This window comes from Epinephelus lanceolatus, chromosome 15 (genome assembly GCF_041903045.1).
Source record: "Epinephelus lanceolatus isolate andai-2023 chromosome 15, ASM4190304v1, whole genome shotgun sequence".
Lineage (NCBI taxonomy): Eukaryota > Metazoa > Chordata > Actinopteri > Perciformes > Serranidae > Epinephelus > Epinephelus lanceolatus.
This window is the reverse complement of record NC_135748.1, coordinates 28,892,076-28,913,900: the sequence shown is the minus strand read 5'-3', so window position 1 is coordinate 28,913,900 and position 21,825 is coordinate 28,892,076. Positions and strand designations below refer to the sequence as shown.

General features: G+C 42.7%; 2 protein-coding genes across 5 annotated transcripts in view; both read left to right on the top strand.

Moving 5' to 3' along the window:
- Window positions 1-3,453, top strand: part of hs6st1a (heparan sulfate 6-O-sulfotransferase 1a) — a 77,993-nt gene extending 74,540 nt beyond the window's left edge. Inside the window, exon 4 of the mRNA XM_033642617.2 lies at window positions 2,447-3,453. Coding sequence (XP_033498508.1) covers window positions 2,447-2,773 — 327 coding nt within the window. The 3' untranslated portion in view covers window positions 2,774-3,453. The remainder of the gene's footprint in view (window positions 1-2,446) is intronic.
- Window positions 3,454-17,107: 13,654 nt separating this feature from the next.
- uggt1 (UDP-glucose glycoprotein glucosyltransferase 1) overlaps window positions 17,108-21,825 on the top strand; it is a 64,001-nt gene continuing 59,283 nt past the window's right edge. For all 4 annotated transcript variants that reach the window (XM_033642794.2, XM_078175164.1, XM_078175163.1 and 1 more), the window contains exon 1: window positions 17,108-17,196. In XM_033642794.2, the coding sequence (XP_033498685.2) occupies window positions 17,166-17,196 (31 nt within the window). In that variant the 5' untranslated portion in view covers window positions 17,108-17,165. The remainder of the gene's footprint in view (window positions 17,197-21,825) is intronic.

Genomic DNA, 21,825 nt, shown 5'->3' with positions numbered 1-21,825 from the left:
AGCACGTCGCTTCCCTCTGTTGTCGCACATATTGCTCACAAATGATATCCAGCACTCCATCACAGATTTCAAAGGGATTCTCTTAATTAAACACATTTCCCCCTTCCATGTTGGATCCACACAGAACAGATGATACGCGCCAATAAAGCCAGCTGCATAGCACAACCAAACATCAAACACATTTCTGTTATCTTGCTCCACATATTGCCAGCTCACTTTTTTCCCTCTGTTCTGTCTCTCATGTTAGAAGTCCTATAAAGCCTTTGTACAAATGTCATGTAATGGGCAATTCCACCGCAGGAAAATTCTCCAGGAGCCAAGACCCTTTTGCTATGAGGTTACTGTTCCAAAATGCCCACACACACCACCACACACCGAGCAACATCAAAGGCCAACTGTTGCGTTACCTCATGTCGCCTGTGTCTCAGCTCAAAAGTTGCACATGAACACACTGCAAAGACTACAGCCAGCAGCCAACTAACAAGTACGTTAAAGGAAATAACTCTTCATAGCAGCAGGCTGTGGTAGTCTGTGATCATGGTTCAAAAAGGGAAGGACTGACTGTATTGATTCAAGACGTTAGTTAGCCAGTTAGCGCTTTAACAACACAACCCCATGTTGAGAGCAAAATGACATTTACCTTGCGCTAGTGAACAAGTTTGTTTTGACTTCATGCCCTCTTGACCTCAGCCATTTCCTGGATCTCCTCACTTCCGTTTCTCTTCTCATGCACTGAGCTGAATTGCCAATCATTCACCGACAAGCTCTGCCGTCTCCAACGCAGATTCAACATGCTGAATCAGCTAAAAAACAGCCAGCAAGGGCCTACTAGAGCCAACGCTGGAGGACAAACAGGTTTAGAAATTAGCACCAGCCAACAGCCAAATGCTGGTTAAATATTTAAGTGGCTGCAAGATTTGCTTCACTCACCAGCCAATAAAAACAATGGTTATCTATTAAGTGGCTGGTAGAATTTGTAATCCACCAACCACAGTGGCAGGTGGACAGAAAAGTTAATTTCCAACCCTGGAGACACACCACAAAACTAGGGCGACAGACGCTCACCAACGGCCTGGCACTGACCAACCTAAGGCATAACTAAGGCAAAGGGCAAATCAACAATCAAAGATGGTTACTTGCTAACTCCTCTTCATCCCCATAAGGCTTCAATGAGCTCTTTTCCATTGCATTCAATCCTTGGCAGCATGTTGCGCCTCTCCCCATGACAGGTTTGTCTCTTCCAACTCCAGTTGTCACAGTTCTGCACCAGGTGGTTTGAGCCTTCTGCGTTCTTCTTTGCCTGGTGGTCTCCATCTTAAGGCAACTCTCATGATCCGGCCCTGTTCCATTCTTAGCACATAGCCTAGCCATCTCAAACGTCAGGGTTTTGGCATTCTCCAGCTACGCCATGTGTGTGGGTATTGTCATGGCCTGAATGGCGGATGACGGATCCATCATGCAGCACTTGGCGTGCGGAGACAGTCCAGTGACTTTCACTTATCCCCAGTATGCCCAGGTGTTTATCTCTTCATCTCACTGAGGACTTGTGCTGTCTTGGTGGTCTCATACGAGGTTGGTCTCGGATTTTGGCTCTAGTAGACCCTCGCACTCCTGATTGCCTTTCGGCTTTCATCAGGAGTGGTCATCCTGCATCTGTTTTCGTTGCTGGGGTCTACTTAGTGCCTGATGTCAGTAGTTTAGCCCAGTGTAGTTTCTGTATCAGTGTGTTTTTTATGGGGATGTTAGCACCATGCCCACCCCCCAAACCTGAAACTGTGCTGACTAGCCTGGCTCCTCACCTGAGACCAATCTGGTGTGATTGAGCCTACTAGGAGCCACATCCCCCCCCCCCCCCCCCCCCCCCCCCCCCCCCCTCAAGTCTAGCTTTCAGGATCTTGGAAGCAAACAAGCCTCTCCACCACAACAAGGTAACAGCACAGGGAGAGGAATGAAAGATGGAGCTGCATCAAAATGGTTACCTTGAGCATTTGTTTGGTGGCTAGCATGAGCTGCTTGGCATTGTAGCACATTATATTAAGCCAGATCTATACTGAAATACCATATCAATAAATTAGGACTCTTACTGGATTACTGTGTTGCAAATCACATGAAAAAAGTGATGCTGTGAGGTAGAAAAGCTGCTGTTTTACCATCAGTGAGTGTAATTCTGTGAGGTTTTATGATTTACACCTACCCAGGGGAATGTGTAACTATGTCCTTGTTACCTAGAGTTATATTGAAACTTGTCTCCATGGTGAAACTGCTTTTATTTTAGTGGTGCATAAATCAAACCTTAGTAATAATTTACCTTACAACCAGGCAAATGTTTGAACTTACACACACCTGGTGCAACAGGCTGTTTTCCATCTCTTCTCCTCCATGCTTTTCTGCCTCTGAGCTACCTTCAAAAAAATGTTAAACATTCAATCTGCTCCCTCCTCATCAGGTCCAGCGCATTGAGGAGCTGAACGAGCTGGACATGGAGCTCTACGACTACGCCAGGGACCTGTTCCAGCAGCGCTACCAGTACACCAGGCAGCAGGAGAGGCGGCAGCAGCGCATCAAGAACCACATGCAGCAGAGCCACCAGGGCCTGGGCCTGGGCGTCAGCCTGTGGCCGTCCCACGGGCGGCAGAGCTCAGTGTCGACACTGGAGGACGGAGAGGGGGAGCGGGAGGAGCGGGAGGAGGGCGAGGAGGGCGGCAGAACGGAGGAGGCGGGCAGCAGGCTCCCTACTGAGGACTACATGAACCAGATCATCAATCGCTGGTAGCAGCAGAACGAGAACAAACACACAGACACGCATATGTAATGTGAAACACACACACACACACACACACACACACACACACACAGACACATACACACACATACACAGAAAGTGGCGCCTGCATCAAAGGCCCAAATGACTGACAAACAGACTTTACTGAGGAGTTGGGCTGCGGGAATGAGAGTCGCAGTGGTTGCTATGGAGACCTGGGCTTGGTCGATTGCATCAGCTCACATTATTGAGGTTTGCCCAGTTGTTATTAGCACCCGCCCCCCCCCCCCCCCCTGAGTTTCTCTGTCTCTCCTATCATCATTACTGACTGAGCAGAGAAGAGATATTTTTAAGAGTTGCTGACAACCGAGTATCTCATCCATCTCTCCCTCCTCCTCCTCCTCCTCCTCCTCCTGTATTCCTCTTGTTCTCTGTGGCCTAATATGGAGCATGAGAAAATAAAATTAAGTCTGTGAATTCCCACTAACTCTTGCTAAAGGACCAGTCTACTTCCCGGATGCTCCGATTTCAAAGGGACCGGGGAAGCTATAAAAGTATGCTAATGGCTGAGCTGAACAAAGAAATCGGTGGGAGTACATAAGAGAGACTGAACCTGAAAGGAGAGAAAGAAGCGAAGAAAAAGTTGGACTGAGTTGTGTAATAAAGCTTTCTGCTTCAAAAAAAAAAAAAAATCAGCCATCTCACCCATGAACACGCTTTGGTCATGAAATAATGACTCATTCTCATTTTAGGATGATTTCATTTGTATTTTTCCTTTTTGTTTTTTTGTTTTTTTGTTTATGCTTTTTTTAAAGCAGAATTGTAATAACACTGAGACCAATATTGCTGCCTAAAGAAAAGTGATTCCTTTATTTCTTTATTTTTATCGGTTTTATAAGTCAAAGCTAACGGATCGGATTGATGTACAATGGACCATAGCCATTACTGAAGCCTTGCATTTTTGGGAGGGGGGGTAAAAAAAAAGTGGCCTGTTTCTCTGTTAAAGGTTCCCAAAGTTCCTGTTGCTTTAACGAGTTCATTATTTCTCCTTTCCTCTCCGTATTTGTGTGTGTGTGTGTGTGTCTCAGTCCTGCGGAGAATGACAGCCAATTACAGAGTCGAATCTCACATAGGTGTGAAGAAATCAAAGGCAGGCAGAGGAGAGAGAGGAGTGTGTCTGCCGCAGGTTGTTGCCAGGAACCGCGCTGTGTGAGCGGCAAGCGCTTTGGAAACCTTAACTCAGACAAATGCTCGAGATGGGAGTTGTGGAACTACTGGTCACCATGGCGATGTGAGCCCTTAATGCAGTGGGTGGCATTTTCAATTTTTTTTTTTCTTTCTTCTTCTTTCTTTTCTTTGACCTAGCGCTGTCTTGTAAAAGCGGCGGTCTCAAACAAGCCTCCTTCCCACCTGCTGAAAGGGCGCACACGGCGGTGGTGACCTGTGGTTCATTAGTGTAACCGGTATTTTACTGGGTTTTACCCTGAGGAACGCACGGGGCGAGGTAGCAGTGCCTCTATGTACTGGGATCATACTCAACATAATTATTGCCAGATATTATTATGTCTGCATTATACTACAGTAATTTCTCTGACTACTCGTGTGTCTGCGTAGATGAGTGTGTTTCTGTGTGTGTGTGTGTGTGTGTGTAAATAGTATGTACAGTATGCCTCTGATTGGCGTATGTGTATGCCTTTGTAAATAGTGTGTGTGACTGAGAGAGGATGCCTGGTGAGTTTTGTGAATGACTGGTTCCATGACCAATTACCTTGCCATTTTTTGTTTGTTTGTTTGTTTTGTTTGTTTGTTTTGGGGGGGTGGTGGAGGGGCGGGGCAATAGAGTCCCTCCAACAGCAGTCGTGGTGATGCAAGCCAATAATACTCCCCTCCTTTGCCCTTCAACATTTTCCTTTCCCCCTTTTCTTAACGTAGTTACTCATCAGGACTGTATCACTATAATAGTCTAAAATCCTAATTTATATTTTTAAAAATCTGCCCATGTGACACGTCTTTACCTAAGGTTGGGTTACAACAGCCATCTCTACCAGTGACACCAAATTGTTTGCCCCAAGCAGGAATTTTAACACCTGTATTTTTAATTTGTCGTGTGCTTGTGGTTCAAGCTTTTTCATACGATAGGTTACAGAATTTGGTGGTTCTGGTTCTCGTTTGCCATAGAATCCGCTCTGATCCTGATGAATCTCTTACTGAAAACTCTCCTCCTGCACTGGAGAAAAAAAATATATGTAGCTTTCACCTGTTTAACCAAAAACATCACCATAAGTAGACCCATTTGTGCTCCCAGCACTCGGTACGTTATTCCATGATTCGGTAGCTGTTCCTTACGCAAACCGTCAATGCAGCCACATTTTCCTCAAACACCGTGTCCAAACTGAATGCAACACAAGCGTCAGCGACAAAATAAGTTGCATTGCATTGCATTGTTTTCTACTTGAATGTCTTAATTTACCGACCACAAGCGACACAGCTGATTATTCCTGACGCTTGTTTTGAAAGAGAAGCAATGGACGAGGAAGGGCTGATTTGAAAGTAGACCCACTCTTAATGAGAGCTGCAAGAACAAATCGATTAGTTGTCAACTAATAAAGTAATCGCCAAATAATTTGGTAATTGGGTTGCTTAATCAGGTTGTGTAATTCTTTATGACAGTAAACTGAACATCTTTGGGTTGTAGTTAAAACAAGACATCTTCGGCTTTGGCAAACACTAATCGACATTTGTCACCATTTTCTGACATTTTAAAGACCCAATAACTAATCGATTAATCAAGAAAATAACTGACAATGAATATAATCATTAGCAGCCCTGTTTGTGATCGTAGCACTCAGTCTCAGTGTTCCCCACGCAGACCTCAGAGAGAAATCAAGACTATTTTCTTTACTAGTTATCCAGCAACTGGTTGAATCATCAGAGAGAATTTTGTGACCCCACAGTCATCAGCTCAGGGCAAATTTAACCTTTACATCCTGCTTTTCCATAGATTGCGATGGCTACGTACTGGCATGACCTGGGGTCTGATTTATAAACACTGCGTACGCACAAAACAAGTCCCGAAAGAGGCGTACGCTACTTCCCACACAAAAGATGTTGGATATCTATAAAAGCAGACTTGATGGGAGGAACCTTGACCCATGAGACAGGGAATTGGCGATGAAGATGGTGAGGTGGAAGCCTAATTGTCGAAATTGCTGAATTTTTTTGGCTCCTGCCGTTTTCGCTTTTGTCGGTATGTACATTTTCAGCATGGATCCCACGCACTGCTTTATAAATGAGATCCCAGAGCAGCTGACTTAGCGTAGTACATTCCAGCATTGAGAATGTCTGTGGAAATGTCAGATTTAAACACTGGTTTCACCCCGGGTAAACATTTTATCAGTCCGAAAATAACTTCAGAGGTGCAACCTCCCACTGGATAACTTGGAAAGAAAAGCCTTCTGACTTTTACCCTTAGAGTTACATATGGAATATGATGTGAATAAATCTCAAAGTAACATACAGAGTGCTTAGTTTTCGAAATATAGATCATATCTGCCGTATCCGACAAATATTAATTCCTTAACGGCTAAAATGAAACTTTGATGGTGTCTGTATTCGGCCAGAGATGGTTCGTTGGGGAATAGAAGCACAACTCATGTGAACTTGTGGTTCAACAAAACCAGCAGTGGTCATTCTTAACTGGAAAATCTAGCTGATTGAATCATGTTAATTTTAACCTTTTCATATTAATAATTCAAGATGATCATGTTAACAGTTTTGCATCAGGACTTGCGAAACAAAAGTAAACATAAGTAAGCTACGCATGTTATTCCAGTGTGTCCAATACATCATCAACATGTTATTTAGAATCCTCTTCATCTGATTTTAAGGTTGTAAAGAGTTTCTGCCACCTCAGCCACCAAAAAGTCACAATAGATCTTTGAGTTAATTATAACTAAAGCTGATGAGGTTCAATAAGAGATTCAAAAAGGATTCAGACGACTCATATCTTTCATGAAATGTTCTTGAACCCCAGCTCTGTCTACAAGCAAAGAAATCAAGCAATAAGAGGGAAGACCAGTGAGGCCGTGGAGAGGAGAATGTGAAAGTGTGAAAAAGACGTGTCACAACATGATTTAATTAAAGTGAATGTAGTCTAAGTTTGGTCTCATCCGGTGGGGGGGGCAACAGGAGAACGCATGCTTCCTTGGTATAAGATAAATAACATGTTGCATCGTGTTAACAATAGATTTTTTTCTTTAAACGTCTGAAGGCAAGAGAAACCAACAATTTAGCCGCCCACCACCCTCCTTGTTAAATTTCAACTAATCACCCTGGATCCTTCAGTGTCTCTCCTTTTGATCAGCTCCTTTTAAATCAGGGATGATTCATGAAGGAGAGAAGAACAAGGGAGAGGGGGAGGGGGGATGATGAAAGGTATTGGGATGCATCCAGCGTCAATATGCTGCTTTTTGTGTAGCCTTCAAAGTAACGCAAATGGATATGGGAAGAGAGATCTCCCTTTTTTTGTTTCGTATTAACTTCCCCTTCATTGTATTCTTGAAACTGGAGACTTGAAAACACTGCAGCTCCAGGCACTTTGCCCACAACCTCTTTTTCAAAATCAGACTTGCGTTTGGGCTCCGAACCAATATCTGGCTCCGCGTTAGAGGTTGAAGGCAGAATACAAAACTGATTCTGTACCTTCAGAGTGTTTTATTTTCAGCGCTCCAGTTTCAAGTGACCATCGGACCCTTGTACCTGAGCAGTGTGTGAAAGACAAACTAAATCCTTTCACTGAAATGATTCCAGGAATTGACGCCGTGAAGCTATACTCAAATATTTTATGTCTCATCACTATGTATATCTGATGTCTTAACAGCGTTTCCTTTGTGTCAATGAAGCAACCCAGGTGTCGCTAACATCCTCAATTTTTTTCTTTTTGGTATTTTTATTTTTTTTTAAAGATGTGTTAAAAAGAGTGTGATAGAGACTTTTTTTTTTGGGATTGGTGTGCAGTCTGTCTCTGGCTCCTTCTGTATGCATCATTCTGGGTTTGTTTCTTATGATTGCAAAAATGAATCATCAAGCCACCAATTAAAATATTTCATTTTTACAGACCTGACTGTGTTTTGGTTGTCACTGCATATCATTTATGATGCTTCCCGCTCTGTCGCTGCATTATCAGGCATGAAAAACATCTCGCCTTTTTTTTTTTTTTTTCTTCATAAGATGGAAAATACATCCAAGGTACTGAACTTGAAGCGCGGCCACATTTTCCTGTACTCTCTGATTTTTTTTGACGTCCTGTGTGGGAACTTTGCCCTCCAGGTTTCTCCTCTTCCATCCACAGGCCGATCTATAACTAGAGGACGTTTCTACCGCTCGCCTACACTAACCACAAGACCGTGACCCCATAAAGCAGCCTATCCCCCCCCCTCCTTCCCCTAATGACAGCCTCAGCCCTGTCAACAGTGATCTACAGCCTAATTCAATCTCCAGACACTCAGGGCCTGCCTAACACACGTATATGCACACAAATACGCTTCTTTCCTGTGCTGTGGCAGGTAGGCGTTTGGCGAGGAGGGGATGTGGAGACTGCGAGCTGGTATAAATATCATTCCCCGTCCTTGGCTGAGCATGCAAAGGAGAGGGAGCAGAGCACGGGCCTGTCTCATCAAGAGTCCGGTGAGCTTCAACTTTGACCCCCTCGAGGCTGGGCAGAAAAATAATTTGCCTGGACAGCGACAGGCTGAGGCAATTGGCTAGAGGAAGATGAGAGCGGGCAGACAGCGCCGACGAGAGCAAGGGTGTAAAGGAGACGAGGAATCAGAGAGGGCCTTTATGTAAGACAGGAGGAAAGAGAGGATGTTTTTGTGCCTGACATATGAAGAGAGAATGAGGGGGAGAGGGAGAGAAAGGGAAGGCTGTGCAGCCTCTCTGGCAGCTGGTACATGTTGTATTGGACTGAACGCAGTCTTTAATCCTCCCCATAGCTCTGGGTCGCTGTCATTTCAAGTGCAGCTGGACTAAACAAACAATAATGGCTCTGCTACTGCAGAGGGCTGGACGGCTTTTGTTCGGGTGAACATGTGCATGTGAGTGTTTGAGAGGAAAAAGTGCCCGCTCTCTCCTGCGGAGGGAATCCGGCTCTGAGTGATTGTATGGGCTCTGGCCACCGTCCATTATTAGGAGGTCAAACTGGCTGCAGCTCCTCATTGCCAGTCCCATGCTTCTTTCACGCAAACAAAGAAGCTCTGGCATTATTATCGCTTATTTTTCAGCATGGAATTCTGCAGATAAGTTCATATTTAGTGCCTCGCTCGCATGCTCCGGAGCCAGGCTATTGTAGTTCTGGAGGATTGCCCTTTTGGCGCCAACAGCGGTCACCACGGAGTTTGGTCCTCTTTCTCCGGTTGAGTCCTTTCCAGCGGGCGCCATGGCTTAGGCCTTCATCATCAAATATACAATGTGGATAAATCTCTATACACAAACAATTTGCAGTGTTTCAATACCCTTTTTTTTGTCAAAAAGCAAACGCTCAGGGTGACTGGAGAGTGCAATCCAGTGTGGGAGTACACATATTTCCTTCAGCAATAAAATAAACATGATTAGATCGGACATCTGGGGCTGTTATCTGACCTTCCACTGTGGGTTTGGCTAATCTCTCAGGTCAACACCAAATCATCATCTCTCATGATATTAAAGGATTGAGCAGAAGAATCCAACCTCCTAGGCAGCGCTCGGCTCTGGAGCCCGTACAGACTGACACCAGTGGGAGTCCAGTCTGAGGAATTCCACAATCCCATTATGGTGTGTTTATTATGTTTGTGTGCGTGTGTGTGTGTGTAGCTGTGGCCCAGGAGCTCATAAAGAGCTGATCTGCTGCAAACTTATTAACCTCTACATAAGAAGTCTTATAAATGTTGATGTTGGAGAAATGTAGCAGGATGCAAACACTCAGTCAGGGCCAAACATGGTCCGTAAGGCTGTTAGTATATTCCCTTTATACACACGCACACACAAGAGAGCGTAGAAATGAAAACCGTAAATGTTACTAATAAAAAAAAAAAGTGACTGATCCTAATTAAAAAGCCGTCTTTTTGCTGAATAAGTGTGTATGTTTAGTCGTTGCAAACACCAAAGTAAGCAAGACTGCCCTCCTCTCCCTCTGTATTTATGATGTGAGACCGGCCCAGTGTTTGGTGGCTGTAATGTGGTGAATTAGCTTCATGCAGGCGACCCCGGCTGACCCCCATTATACAGTCAGGGACACATTTAATTAGTAGCAACTCACGTGAAACGACAAAATGTATTAATATTAATGGAGGTTTAATTGAGGTCGTTTTGGTCCCCCGTCGAGGCTTTCAACCTCTAAAATGGCTGACGTGTGATAGTGTGAGGAGAGGGAGCCCACAGCCCGGGTTCGCCATTTCGTATGTGACCCCGGAGAAGATGACAACCATCTCCCATAATTCATCTGAAGATGTCACCTCCTTGACAGATGAACAGGCCCCGTGGGCAGGCGTGTGCGTGTGAGGCTGCCACACTCGCAAGGACTGTCTTGCGAGGACGCTTCGGCCCGTCCTCACAGGGGATGCAGCTGTGTGTTTGCACGCATCTACATGTGTGAGGTGTCATGAGCGCGTGCACGTGGAAGTGAAGGTCAAATCCAGCAGGATAATTAATGTCGCTGCTTTTTATATAATGTTAAATCAAACCCTGGAACTGCTCCCTCTGGAGGATCAGCTGTCCAATTTAATTTAGGCTGCAGAGCGAGTAAATGAAAAAAGCAAGACCCATGTCTCCACACCCTAGGACAGTGTCTCTTGTACCTTTCATCTTCTTTTTATCAGGACCACACAACAGGTAGACACTTTTACCAATCTGCCCCGGAGGAAAGAAGATACAGCCTCTCACACGGACTCAGGGTAGAGCTTTACAAAATGGACCTCAGGATTCCCAGGTGCCTTTCGCAAAAAAATAAGAGGGATTTCAGTTTCTCTGCTTTTTCATCAGCACATAACAAACACTGTAAACCAAAGGGACAGCTTTGGCTTATGCTAAATACAGGATTTATTTCTCGTGGCTATCACGCCACGCATACAGCAAGCCTCATTTCCATTTTTCAAATTAATACACGCTGTTTCCTTAAATCAAGTCCCAAATATATATGGATCACCTTAATAAGTGTGGGAGCCTTAAACCTATCTGCATGCACACAGGTGGACAGATACAACCCACCATCTGTTATCTCACTCCTTCTAAATGACAGATCTCTTTTAAAAAAAAAAAAAAATTAAAGATATTTTTTAGGGCATTTTTGCCTTTAATTGATAGGACAGTCAAGTGTGAAAGGGGTAGAGAGAGAGGGAGTGACATGTAGCAAAGGACCACAGGCTGGAGTCAAGCCGGGCTGCTGTGGCAACAGCCTTGTACATGGGGCGCCTGCTCTACCACTAAGCCACCGACGCCCCAGATCTCTTTAAAATTGTATTCATATAATTATTTACAGTACAGGCCAAAAGTTTGGACACACCTTCTCATTCAATGCGTTTTCTTTATTTTCATGACTATTTACATTGTAGATTCTCACTGAAGGCATCAAAACTATGAATGAACACATGTGGAGTTATGTACTTAACAAAAAAAGGTGAAATAACTGAAAACATGTTTTATATTCTAGTTTCTTCAAAATAGCCACCCTTTGCTCTGATTACTGCTTTGCACACTCTTGGCATTCTCTCCATGAGCTTCAAGAGGTAGTCACCTGAAATGGTTTCCACTTCACAGGTGTGCCTTATCAGGGATAATTAGTGGAATTTCTTGCTTTATCAATGGGGTTGGGACCATCAGTTGTGTTGTGCAGAAGTCAGGTTAATACACAGCCGACAGCCCTATTGGACAACTGTTAAAATTCATATTATGGCAAGAACCAATCAGCTAACTAAAGAAAAACGAGTGGCCATCATTACTTTAAGAAATGAAGGTCAGTCAGTCCGGAAAATTGCAAAAACTTTAAATGTGTCCCCAAGTGGAGTCGCAAAAACCATCAAGCGCTACAACGAAACTGGCACACATGAGGACCGACCCAGGAAAGGAAGACCAAGAGTCACCTCTGCTTCTGAGGATAAGTTCATCCGAGTCACCAGCCTCAGAAATCGCAAGTTAACAGCAGCTCAGATCAGAGACCAGATGAATGCCACACAGAGTTCTAGCAGCAGACCCATCTCTAGAACAACTGTTAAGAGGAGACTGCGCCAATCAGGCCTTCATGGTCAAATAGCTGCTAGGAAACCACTGCTAAGGAGAGGCAACAAGCAGAAGAGATTTGTTTGGGCCAAGAAACACAAGGAATGGACATTAGACCAGTGGAAATCTGTGCTTTGGTCTGATGAGTCCAAATTTGAGATCTTTGGTTCCAACCGCCGTGTCTTTGTGAGACGCAGAAAAGGTGAACGGATGGATTCCACATGCCTGGTTCCCACTGTGAAGCATGGAGGAGGAGGTGTGATGGTGTGGGGGTGTTTTGCTGGTGACACTGTTGGGGATTTATTCAAAATTGAAGGCACACTGAACCAGCATGGCTACCACAGCATCCTGCAGCGACATGCCATCCCATCCGGTTTGCGTTTAGTTGGACCATCATTTATTTTTCAACAGAACAATGACCCCAAACACACCTCCAGGCTGTGTAAGGGCTATTTGACCAAGAAGGAGAGTGATGGAGTGCTGCGGCAGATGACCTGGCCTCCACAGTCACCGGACCTGAACCCAATCCAGATGGTTTGGGGTGAGCTGGACCGCAGAGTGAAGGCAAAGGGGCCAACAAGTGCTAAACACCTCTGGGAACTCCTTCAAGACTGTTGACCATTTCAGGTGACTACCTCTTGAAGCTCATGGAGAGAATGCCAAGAGTGTGCAAAGCAGTAATCAGAGCAAAGGGTGGCTATTTTGAAGAAACTAGAATATAAAACATGTTTTCAGTTATTTCACCTTTTTTTGTTAAGTACATAACTCCACATGTGTTCATTCATAGTTTTGATGCCTTCAGTGAGAATCTACAATGTAAATAGTCATGAAAATAAAGAAAATGCATTGAATGAGAAGGTGTGTCCAAACTTTTGGCCTGTACTGTACATAATATGAGGCAGCTCAGCTTCAATATCAGAGTTTTAATTATATGTACTGTATTGATTTTGTTATAATGAAATACAAAAAAATGTAATTAACAAGTTCACTGTTAAATGTAAAAAAAGAAAGACCTACTTGAGCATACTAATGTATGCACGCACATACACATGCAAATACATGCCTGCTTATTTGTATATCATAATATGTGAGTTCTGACAAGTAAATGGATGGAATGGACCTGCACTTGTATGGTGCCTTTCTAGTCAACCACTCAAAGCACTTTCACACTACTTGTCACATTCACACACACATTCATACACTGGTGGCCGAGGCTACCATACAAGGTGCCACCTGCTTAACCATTCAGTGCACTCACACACTGATGACACAGCCATGGGAAGCAATTTGGGGTTCAGTTTCTTGCCCAAGGATACTTTGATATGAACCGACCTTCCGATAAGTGGGCGACCCGCTCTACATCACGCCACAGCCGCCCCAAGTAGACTGATAAATAACACTACAGGTAACAGGTACAGGTTGGGATGAGCTGTCCCTTTAAGACCTGCTTTCAGATCAACTCTTTTGGATGCAATAACTCAAACAAAGGAACCCATGGACGCTGCCACTAATGAAGTGTCAATGGACCGACTCCATAAAAGTGACACCTGCTGCGATTTACAGCTGGATACAATTGTATATGTTAGTAAATATTGATTTTACTGTCCAGAATCACTGGAACAGCACAAAATAGATTATGTTTAGAATGGGGTTTTCATTCAAGGGACACAAATAACCACTGACCACTGCTCAGCATTTTGTATATTGGATGTATAACGATCCAATAATGAGCTCTGTTCTAAACGCTTGTGAGTGACACTCACATTTATATTGTTAAATACAGTGACAGTAAAATATTGGGCAGTGAAATCACAGTTTTACACAGTTCAACCACTTTTAAGAATACATATTATTGTACTTATTTATTTTTATTATATTTATGGACACTTTCAGGTACATTACCAAGAAAAATAGGCTAAAACTCTGAATGCTATCCTAAGGGTTACCTTTAGAACCAGTTATGGTTTTCTGCTGTTTTCTATAAATAAAATATGTTGCCAAGTAAAATAATTTAGAAACTTTGGACCTTCAAACACAACAAGAACCCCCACCTCACTCTGATGACATATTCAGGTAAAATGAGACAGTCATATTTGTTTGTTTTCTAAATAGTTAAATTAATTTCTCTGTTCAGTCATTAATTCATTCTTACACAATACATCATGTGGATGCTCTGGGATGCATCGTCAGTCATGTACCCTGGAATCATTGGGTGTTTCAGGTCTTTTCAAACATCATTCTCACCCAGGGCAACCCAGCCGGGTGTGATCAGTCCCCGGCTTGCGTCCCAGCAGCAGTAGACCACGGGGCCTCCCTCCTCAGCCAGAGTGACCTAGTGGCTCTCTCTGCGGCATTGATGATACTCTTGATGGCCCTCTTCATAGCCAGCCCCGCTATCCCCAGCTTTGTGAGGACCCTGCAGAGTGACTGGCCTGCAAAGCCCCATAACACAACTTTTCTGTCATGTTATCCCTGTTTTCATTTGCTGCCTGTTTTCTTGGTGCCATATTGTCTATAATGGACATGTTTGTGTGTCTGTGTGTGTGCAACAATTACTGCTAATTCTGGACTACTGCAGCTGACATGGACTCACTGCATCATTTTTAATGTGACAAAAAATACTAAAAATGTCTGTAATATTACAGGATGGCACACAATCGCATACCTGATTATTAATGGCACGTGGTAGCCAAAAACAGTTTTGAAAAATGTCCAATTTTGGGTTATTTTTGGTCACATTTTACCTGAATGGATTCAGTACTCGCACAAAACCATTTTTCATAAAAAGTAAAGTACAGTGTGAAAATATTTTGATTATAAATCAAACATTTAAAATGCAACATCCTACAACCATTTTTGTAGTTATACCCTAATTGTTTTTAGCTGCAGCACTCTTATTACCAAAATGAAAAAATCAACATGCCACATGATTTTCCTTTCAAGTTCTGGGACCAGTGATTTTCACTGCACTAGTTTTCTCAGACCTATTTAAATGATTGTTTCATGTAAAGCACATTTGTAGCAACAACTCAATAGCATGTCAGTGACTGGCTGCTAATATTTAAAGAGCCCAAGATGTACTAAGGCATCATATTTGTCTAGTAGTGTACAGTAGTTGGGATTGGCCCCAGTGCACACCATTATAACGGGCGTTAGTACCAGATTTAGCTTTAAAACAGCTACTGTATAGTCATAGCATTGTCACATGATCATATACAGACTTGACATTGGATAACATCAACATACATATTATCAGTCATCCCTGCAAATCTATATATGACAAAAATACCATATAAAAATAAGAAATTATTAATTAAATGGATTTTAAAATAGTTTATTTATAGTTTATGTAAAATTAGCATATAATTTTGTTCGAGATTGCTACTGACTATTTCCCAAAAGTAAAAGAAACATTGACGGAGATGGTTTTGCCTTCTCAAGGACATATAAAGCAGATGATAGCGTTTGTATTTTAACGTGTTCTTTGAATACAAGCGTATTTCTGAGGCGACAAGTTGAGTCACCCGCAAGGGCCCATCCTCTGCTCTAGAGAGACCCAACCCGGTCTTACTCCGAAGTCTTCAAAATCTGGAGCTTGGGCAGTGACTTACAGCGTCAGACACTGACGAAAAAAGCCATCCTTTAACATCGGCTTTATATGCGGCAGGTTGCTGTTATAGTTTAACAACGTGCAGTGGCATCAGGGAGAAAGTCCAAATAGGAAGGGCAGGAGAGGTGGTGGATGGGTCAAACAAACTCCAATTTTCCAGGAGAGCGGTGTTCATGTCTTAAAAGATTACAAATCCAAACCCTGTTCTTTATTCCTTAACCCAACCGCTGCTAAGTTGTTGGTGAAAAACAAACGTCAATTTGCAGTGTTGTACCGATGTAGTGCCTTTATTTTGAAAGAGACTGTATGTAAATGGTAAATTTCCTGTGAAAACAGAAGTGTATTTTGAAAGAAGACAATGCATGTAACAGGCAGAACTTGACACAGCGTCCCAGAACGTCAACAACCAACGCACCCAGCTATAGCCTGGTTCCAGACCATAGACCCCGCCCACTCAACTGAGTAGGCTTGCATCTCTGGTCTGGCATACTTCAATGAATTTGCGATTTATCTCGTCCAAATGCTGGACGGACCAATGAACGCCGGGGGTCTAGCGATTAGCCAATCAGCGCCACGCTGACATCAAGCTGTACGCCGGTGGGTAACTGGTGAGGATAGCAACAATGGCGACCGCTACAGATCCTACAGACCACATTGACGATACTATCGAGGTATTTCGCCACTACTCGCGTTAATGGAGGACCAAATTAAGGAAGCTGCTAAACTGGATTTAACGGCAATGCAGCTGGGCGTGCACGACGACGGAGACATTTTAAACGGGCAATGCTCGCTTGTTTTCGGCACCCCCGAGGCATGGATACTAATGACGTCAGATTCTGGGTGAGTCGTTGATCTCTACTGATTTGTTAGGGAAAAAATCAAATTCCCTCCCCCTTGTAAATCGCCTTCAATGGAAGCCATGTCAGACTGAAGGTTCTGGGAGCTTCAGTCTGACACTCAGGCTACACCCAGGGTACCTTTCACGTCATATCTGGATGTGGAAAGTCCGTGACCAAATGTTGATATGTGATGAGGTCTGAGTGAGAGGCAACGTGAGAGTGGGCAATCCAACCACCCCAGGGGCCCCAGTTCAACCACACTGCCTGCACTGTCTGTATTTACGCCCCTGTATTTGTCCCATGTTACCTGGCTTCACCCTGTTATATGGAGCAAAAACAGTGGCTGCAAACCTGTTCCCTTTTGTCCAAATGCTCTCAGCTGCTATCATTATTCTACTGGAAAAATAAAATTATAAAAGTTTTTGTTAATTGAGTAAAAAATAAAATAAGATATTATGTTTAATTATGTTTCTTTTTTTCAGTGTGGGAGGCAGGGGTGAGGCAGTAAAGTTAATTGCCAGATTAAGTTCAGCTTCCTCATACTTCAGTTTTTAATTATCTTTCAGTGAAATTGCCTGTTTTGTGTTCCAGTCACGTTTCAATGTTGTGAAATAGTTTAATGCTCGGAGGAGCTCAGTCATTTTGAACAGGCACGGCTGTGACTACCTAATCTGTCAGGAAGGACCCTCCTACTCCCCAGCGGATCATGAATGCAGGAAGCTACGGAGCCGGCTTCGGTGAGCATATATCATTCATTTTTTATGTGATGAAATTATAATTCACTGTATCCTGGGCTGTCTCTTGCTGCTTTTATAGACACTGTGACATTAGCGGACTGTGATTTAACCGAAATAAGCTCAGTGTAGCAGCAGAGAGCTAGCTTACTGCTACTGCCTTTTTGGCTAACGTTCATTTCCAGGTACTGTTAGCATTAGCTCGCTGTGAGTTTACCAACTTTTAACGGGCTCTGGGTGTAAACGTGACGGACGTTAAAGCTGTTTAGACAACTTAAACATATTTCAAACACATTAATGTTTCCGTACATCTCTGATTGTCATTGAAACAATACCGGATGTACAAACCGGGCGTTCATTGGATGGAGGAGACACGCTGAAGTTCCTCATTGGACAGACATCACGGAGCTTTCTGTTTACTAGAGACAAACCGCGATGAGAGCGCACTTAACATAGTATTTGGATTTAGGATACAGAAAACTGTCAGAGCATGATGATGATGATGATGATGATGATGATGATGATGAGGAGGAGGAGGGGTTCTTCCTCCTGCCATCACTTTCACTTTATATCTTTATATCTGACATTTTACCATGATGCTGTCACTTTACAGTTAAGATAAGAGACAACATAGGAGAGACTTTAGTGAAGTTTCTCATTTCATTTCATTTATTTGACTCACGACCACATTCAATTCAGTTTTATTTATAAAGCCCAATATCACAAATCACAATTTGCCTCAGAGGGCTTTACAGCATGCAACATCCCTCTGTCCTTAGGACCTTCGCAGCTGATAAGGAAAAACTCCCCCCAAAAAAACCCTTTAACAGGGGAAAAAATTACCCTGGAAATCCAGAGTTCTCGCGAGAGCACAATTTGAATTTGCTCAGCGAGTCACTCTGGCAATCAGTAATGATGCTCATTACCCATGCTGTTGGAGCCAAAATGCACCAATCACATCGGTGTATCTGATATAGGCGGGCCAGAGGCGAGCTAAACAGATGACGACAGCACTGCGACGACAAAGTCCAGAATCAGTCAGTAAACATTGCAAGATGGCTACAGATTTCACATTCACAAAACAAAATGGGCAAAGAAAAAACCAAATGAAAAATATTTTGAAAATGAACTCAAACAATACTTTAATACAATAACAACATCATCAAACAACAAAGCCATAAAAATATCAGACTTGTTTATCAAATACTTAAAATTCCCTGATTTAATATAAAATGTGTTTATATTATTTAATTTCACCCTCTTCTGCTCACAATATGGATGAATATGGTTTGTTACTTTATATATATGTTTGTAATACTGCCTTTACATCACTCTATGTGTTTACACTGTAATTTGATTAAGTTGATGTTTGCATTTTGTGTTATTTCCTATGATCACTTTCAGTTAACACTCTGTATAACCTCCTTTTGTTGATTAAATAAAAAAAGAAAAAGAAAAAAAAAAGATGGCTACAGATGAACATCAGTTGTTTGAAACGGCTTTGGCCGCTACCTGAACGAGTTAGACTTGGCTTTTTCTCTAAAAGAGGAACAGAAGATGGCACTCAAGTCTTTCCCTTGCAAGAAGGACGTTTTTGCTATTTTGCTGACCGGATACGGCAAGAGTCTAATCTATCAGTTAGCTCCGCTGGTAGCTAAGTGTATACGTCACCCCGTGTATTGTTCTGATTGGTCGTAGTGTTATCCAATTGCGTGCAGTGATATTTTCAAATGCATGCTTGGTGCCGCCCCTCGAGTTGGGCCATTTTTATTACTCATGGCCAGACCCTAAATCTTTCTAGATTTGGGTCTGGATTTCCAGGCTAGGAAAAAAATGGTAGAAACCTCAAGAAGAGCAACTGAGGAGGGATCCCTCCTCCAGGACAGACAGATGTGCAGTAGATGTCGTACAGAACAGATCAACATGATAAATTAACAGTAATCCGTATGACACAATGAGACAGAGAGAGAGACAGAGACAGAGAGAGATGCAGGGCAGACAGTAATGACAGTAGCCTGCAACAACATTAATTTTAGTAATATTATTATGATGATAATAACAGTAATTGTGGTACAATATGTTGTAGGTATATATTAACATATGATAGTATATGTGTGTTACAATAATAGTAGAAGTGTGACTAATAATAACAGCAGCAGTAGGAGGCATCAGGCAGGACCACGGCAGCAGCACAACCACGACAGCTGTGATACAAGTTAACCTGCGAGACAGTGGAGCACAAAGGCTCTAGAGAAAAAGCCGAATTATAGACATGCAGTAATAGGACGTAAATGTTAGCAAATGAAGAAGAATCAACTTTTCAGAAACTAAGGAGAAAGAGGGAGAGAAGGAGAGAAGGTGCTCGTGTATAATAGAAGGTCCACCGGCAGACTAAGCCTATGTCAGCCTAACTAAGGGCTGGTACAAGACATGTCTGAGCCAGCCCTAACTATAAGAGCCAGCCCTTACTATAAGCTTTATCAAAAGGAAAGTCTTAAGTCTAGTCTCAAATGTGCAGACAGTGTCTGCCTCCCGGACAGAAACAGGAATATCGTTCCACAGTAGAGGAGCCTGACCACATGTTATGGAGCCCAAACATTACATACAATAACAAAATAATGGCACACAGTGTGGCTAAAGTACAACCAATGTTACTTAAACAGAGGAAGGACATTCTTCAAGAAGCACCCAGTTTACAAATTCCTTTTGGCTCATCTGATTGTAATAACTAAATTAATTTAAACATAGATGGACGGTTTAAATAATACTTTGGCAAATACCTTTGTCTTTAAGTCATTAAGCTTACATTCTGACATTCAATCAAAATATGATACTCACCTCCCACATGATCATCACCACGGAGGTTGGAGATCCTCTGGTTTCTGTCCAGCGCTTAATATCTTCCAGTGACTTTAGGAATTCATCTGTACTTTTGGTTTTCATGCAACAGATACTTCTCCAGTTTAAACTCTTGTTTATATTGGCATATATATATCACATGATGTCATACTTGTGATCTCAATTTGCCACTTCTGTATAAGCTGATCTTTTAGCCTCTGTTCAACAGTTAGTTTGAACCAGTTGATGTTGTTACACTTTTGTGTGAGCAAGAGGTAAGACAAGCCACATTCATCCAGTATCTGCTTAACCTGCAGGACCCATGGTGACACATATACACGTGAATTATGCAGGCTGAGCAAATAGTTGCACAGTATTTGACTGAGCTTAGTTTCTTTACTCTCTATCAGCCTCCCTCAGTAGCCAGTAGTTACTCTTCATAGACCATATTATTGCACATTGTCAGTTTAACACAGTACATAGAGGAACAACTATTATAGTGTCATTTTACCTTTATATACACATTCTGGCAACAATTAAATCGTAGGCAACTGGACTTTGATTTTGTCTAGAAGACGTTTTGCCTCTTATCCAAGCGGCTTCAGCAGTTCTCAACGCATCAGTCTGACTAGTCCTCACTAGTCTGACTAGTTCTCAACGCATCAGTCTGACTAGTCCTCACTAGTCTGACTAGTTCTCAACGCATCAGTCTGACTAGTCCTCACTAGTCTGACTAGTGAGGACTAGTCAGACTGATGCGTCTGACTAGGACTTTGCTATCTGACTAGTCCTCACTAGTCTGACTAGTGAGGACTAGTCAGACTGATGCGTTGAGAACTGATGGAGCCGCTTGGATAAGAGGCGAAACGTCTTCTAGACAAAATCAAAGTCCAGTTGCCTACGATTTAATTGTTGCCAGAATGGAATTGACCTGGATAAATGAGAATATCCACAGACTTTATATACACAACTCACTGTTTTATAAACCATTTATACCTCTATCAATACAGTATATATTTATTACTCTTGCTATGTATATACATTTACTACATTCCTGTTTACATTCCATTTATTCACTTGGTATGCTGTCCACACAATTTATAACACTTTATATAATTATGTTTACATCTTAGCCCTATTTTTATAACAAAGGAATAACTTCACACATCTATTTCCGATCAGGTGCGTAGGAGAGGGACGAGCAGAACACAACTTGTAGGAAAACTCCCATACACTGTCTAATTTGCAAAAATAATGATTTCAATGCTGCGACGTTTCAGCAACTAGACCTTCATCATTCAAAAACCTGCTGCTTTACCTGAACAGATCTAATTACAGAAACATTGCAGCATTAAAATCATTATTTTTGCAAGTCAGACAGTGTGCAGGAGTTTCTCTACAAGTTGTGTTGAGCCCTATTTTTATGCCTCTGTGCTGGCGATGGCCATGGCCAGAGGCATTATGTTTTGGGGCTGCCCATTGGTCCGTCTGCGTACGTCTTTCTCTCCCATTCTCGTGAATGCAGTATCTCAAAAACGGCTTGAAGTGTCCACTTGGACTCAACGATGAACTGATTTTGGTGGCCATAGGTCAAAGGTCAAGGCCACTGTGACCTCCTCTGTTTCATTCTTGTGAAAGCAATATCTCTAGAACATTGTGAGGGAGTTTCTTCAAATTTGGCAAAAATGTTTACTTGGACTTAACAGTGAACTGATTAGTTTTTGCTTGTCAAAGGTCAAGGTCACTGTGACCTTGTGTCTGTCTCATTTTTCGTGAACACGATATATCTAGAAG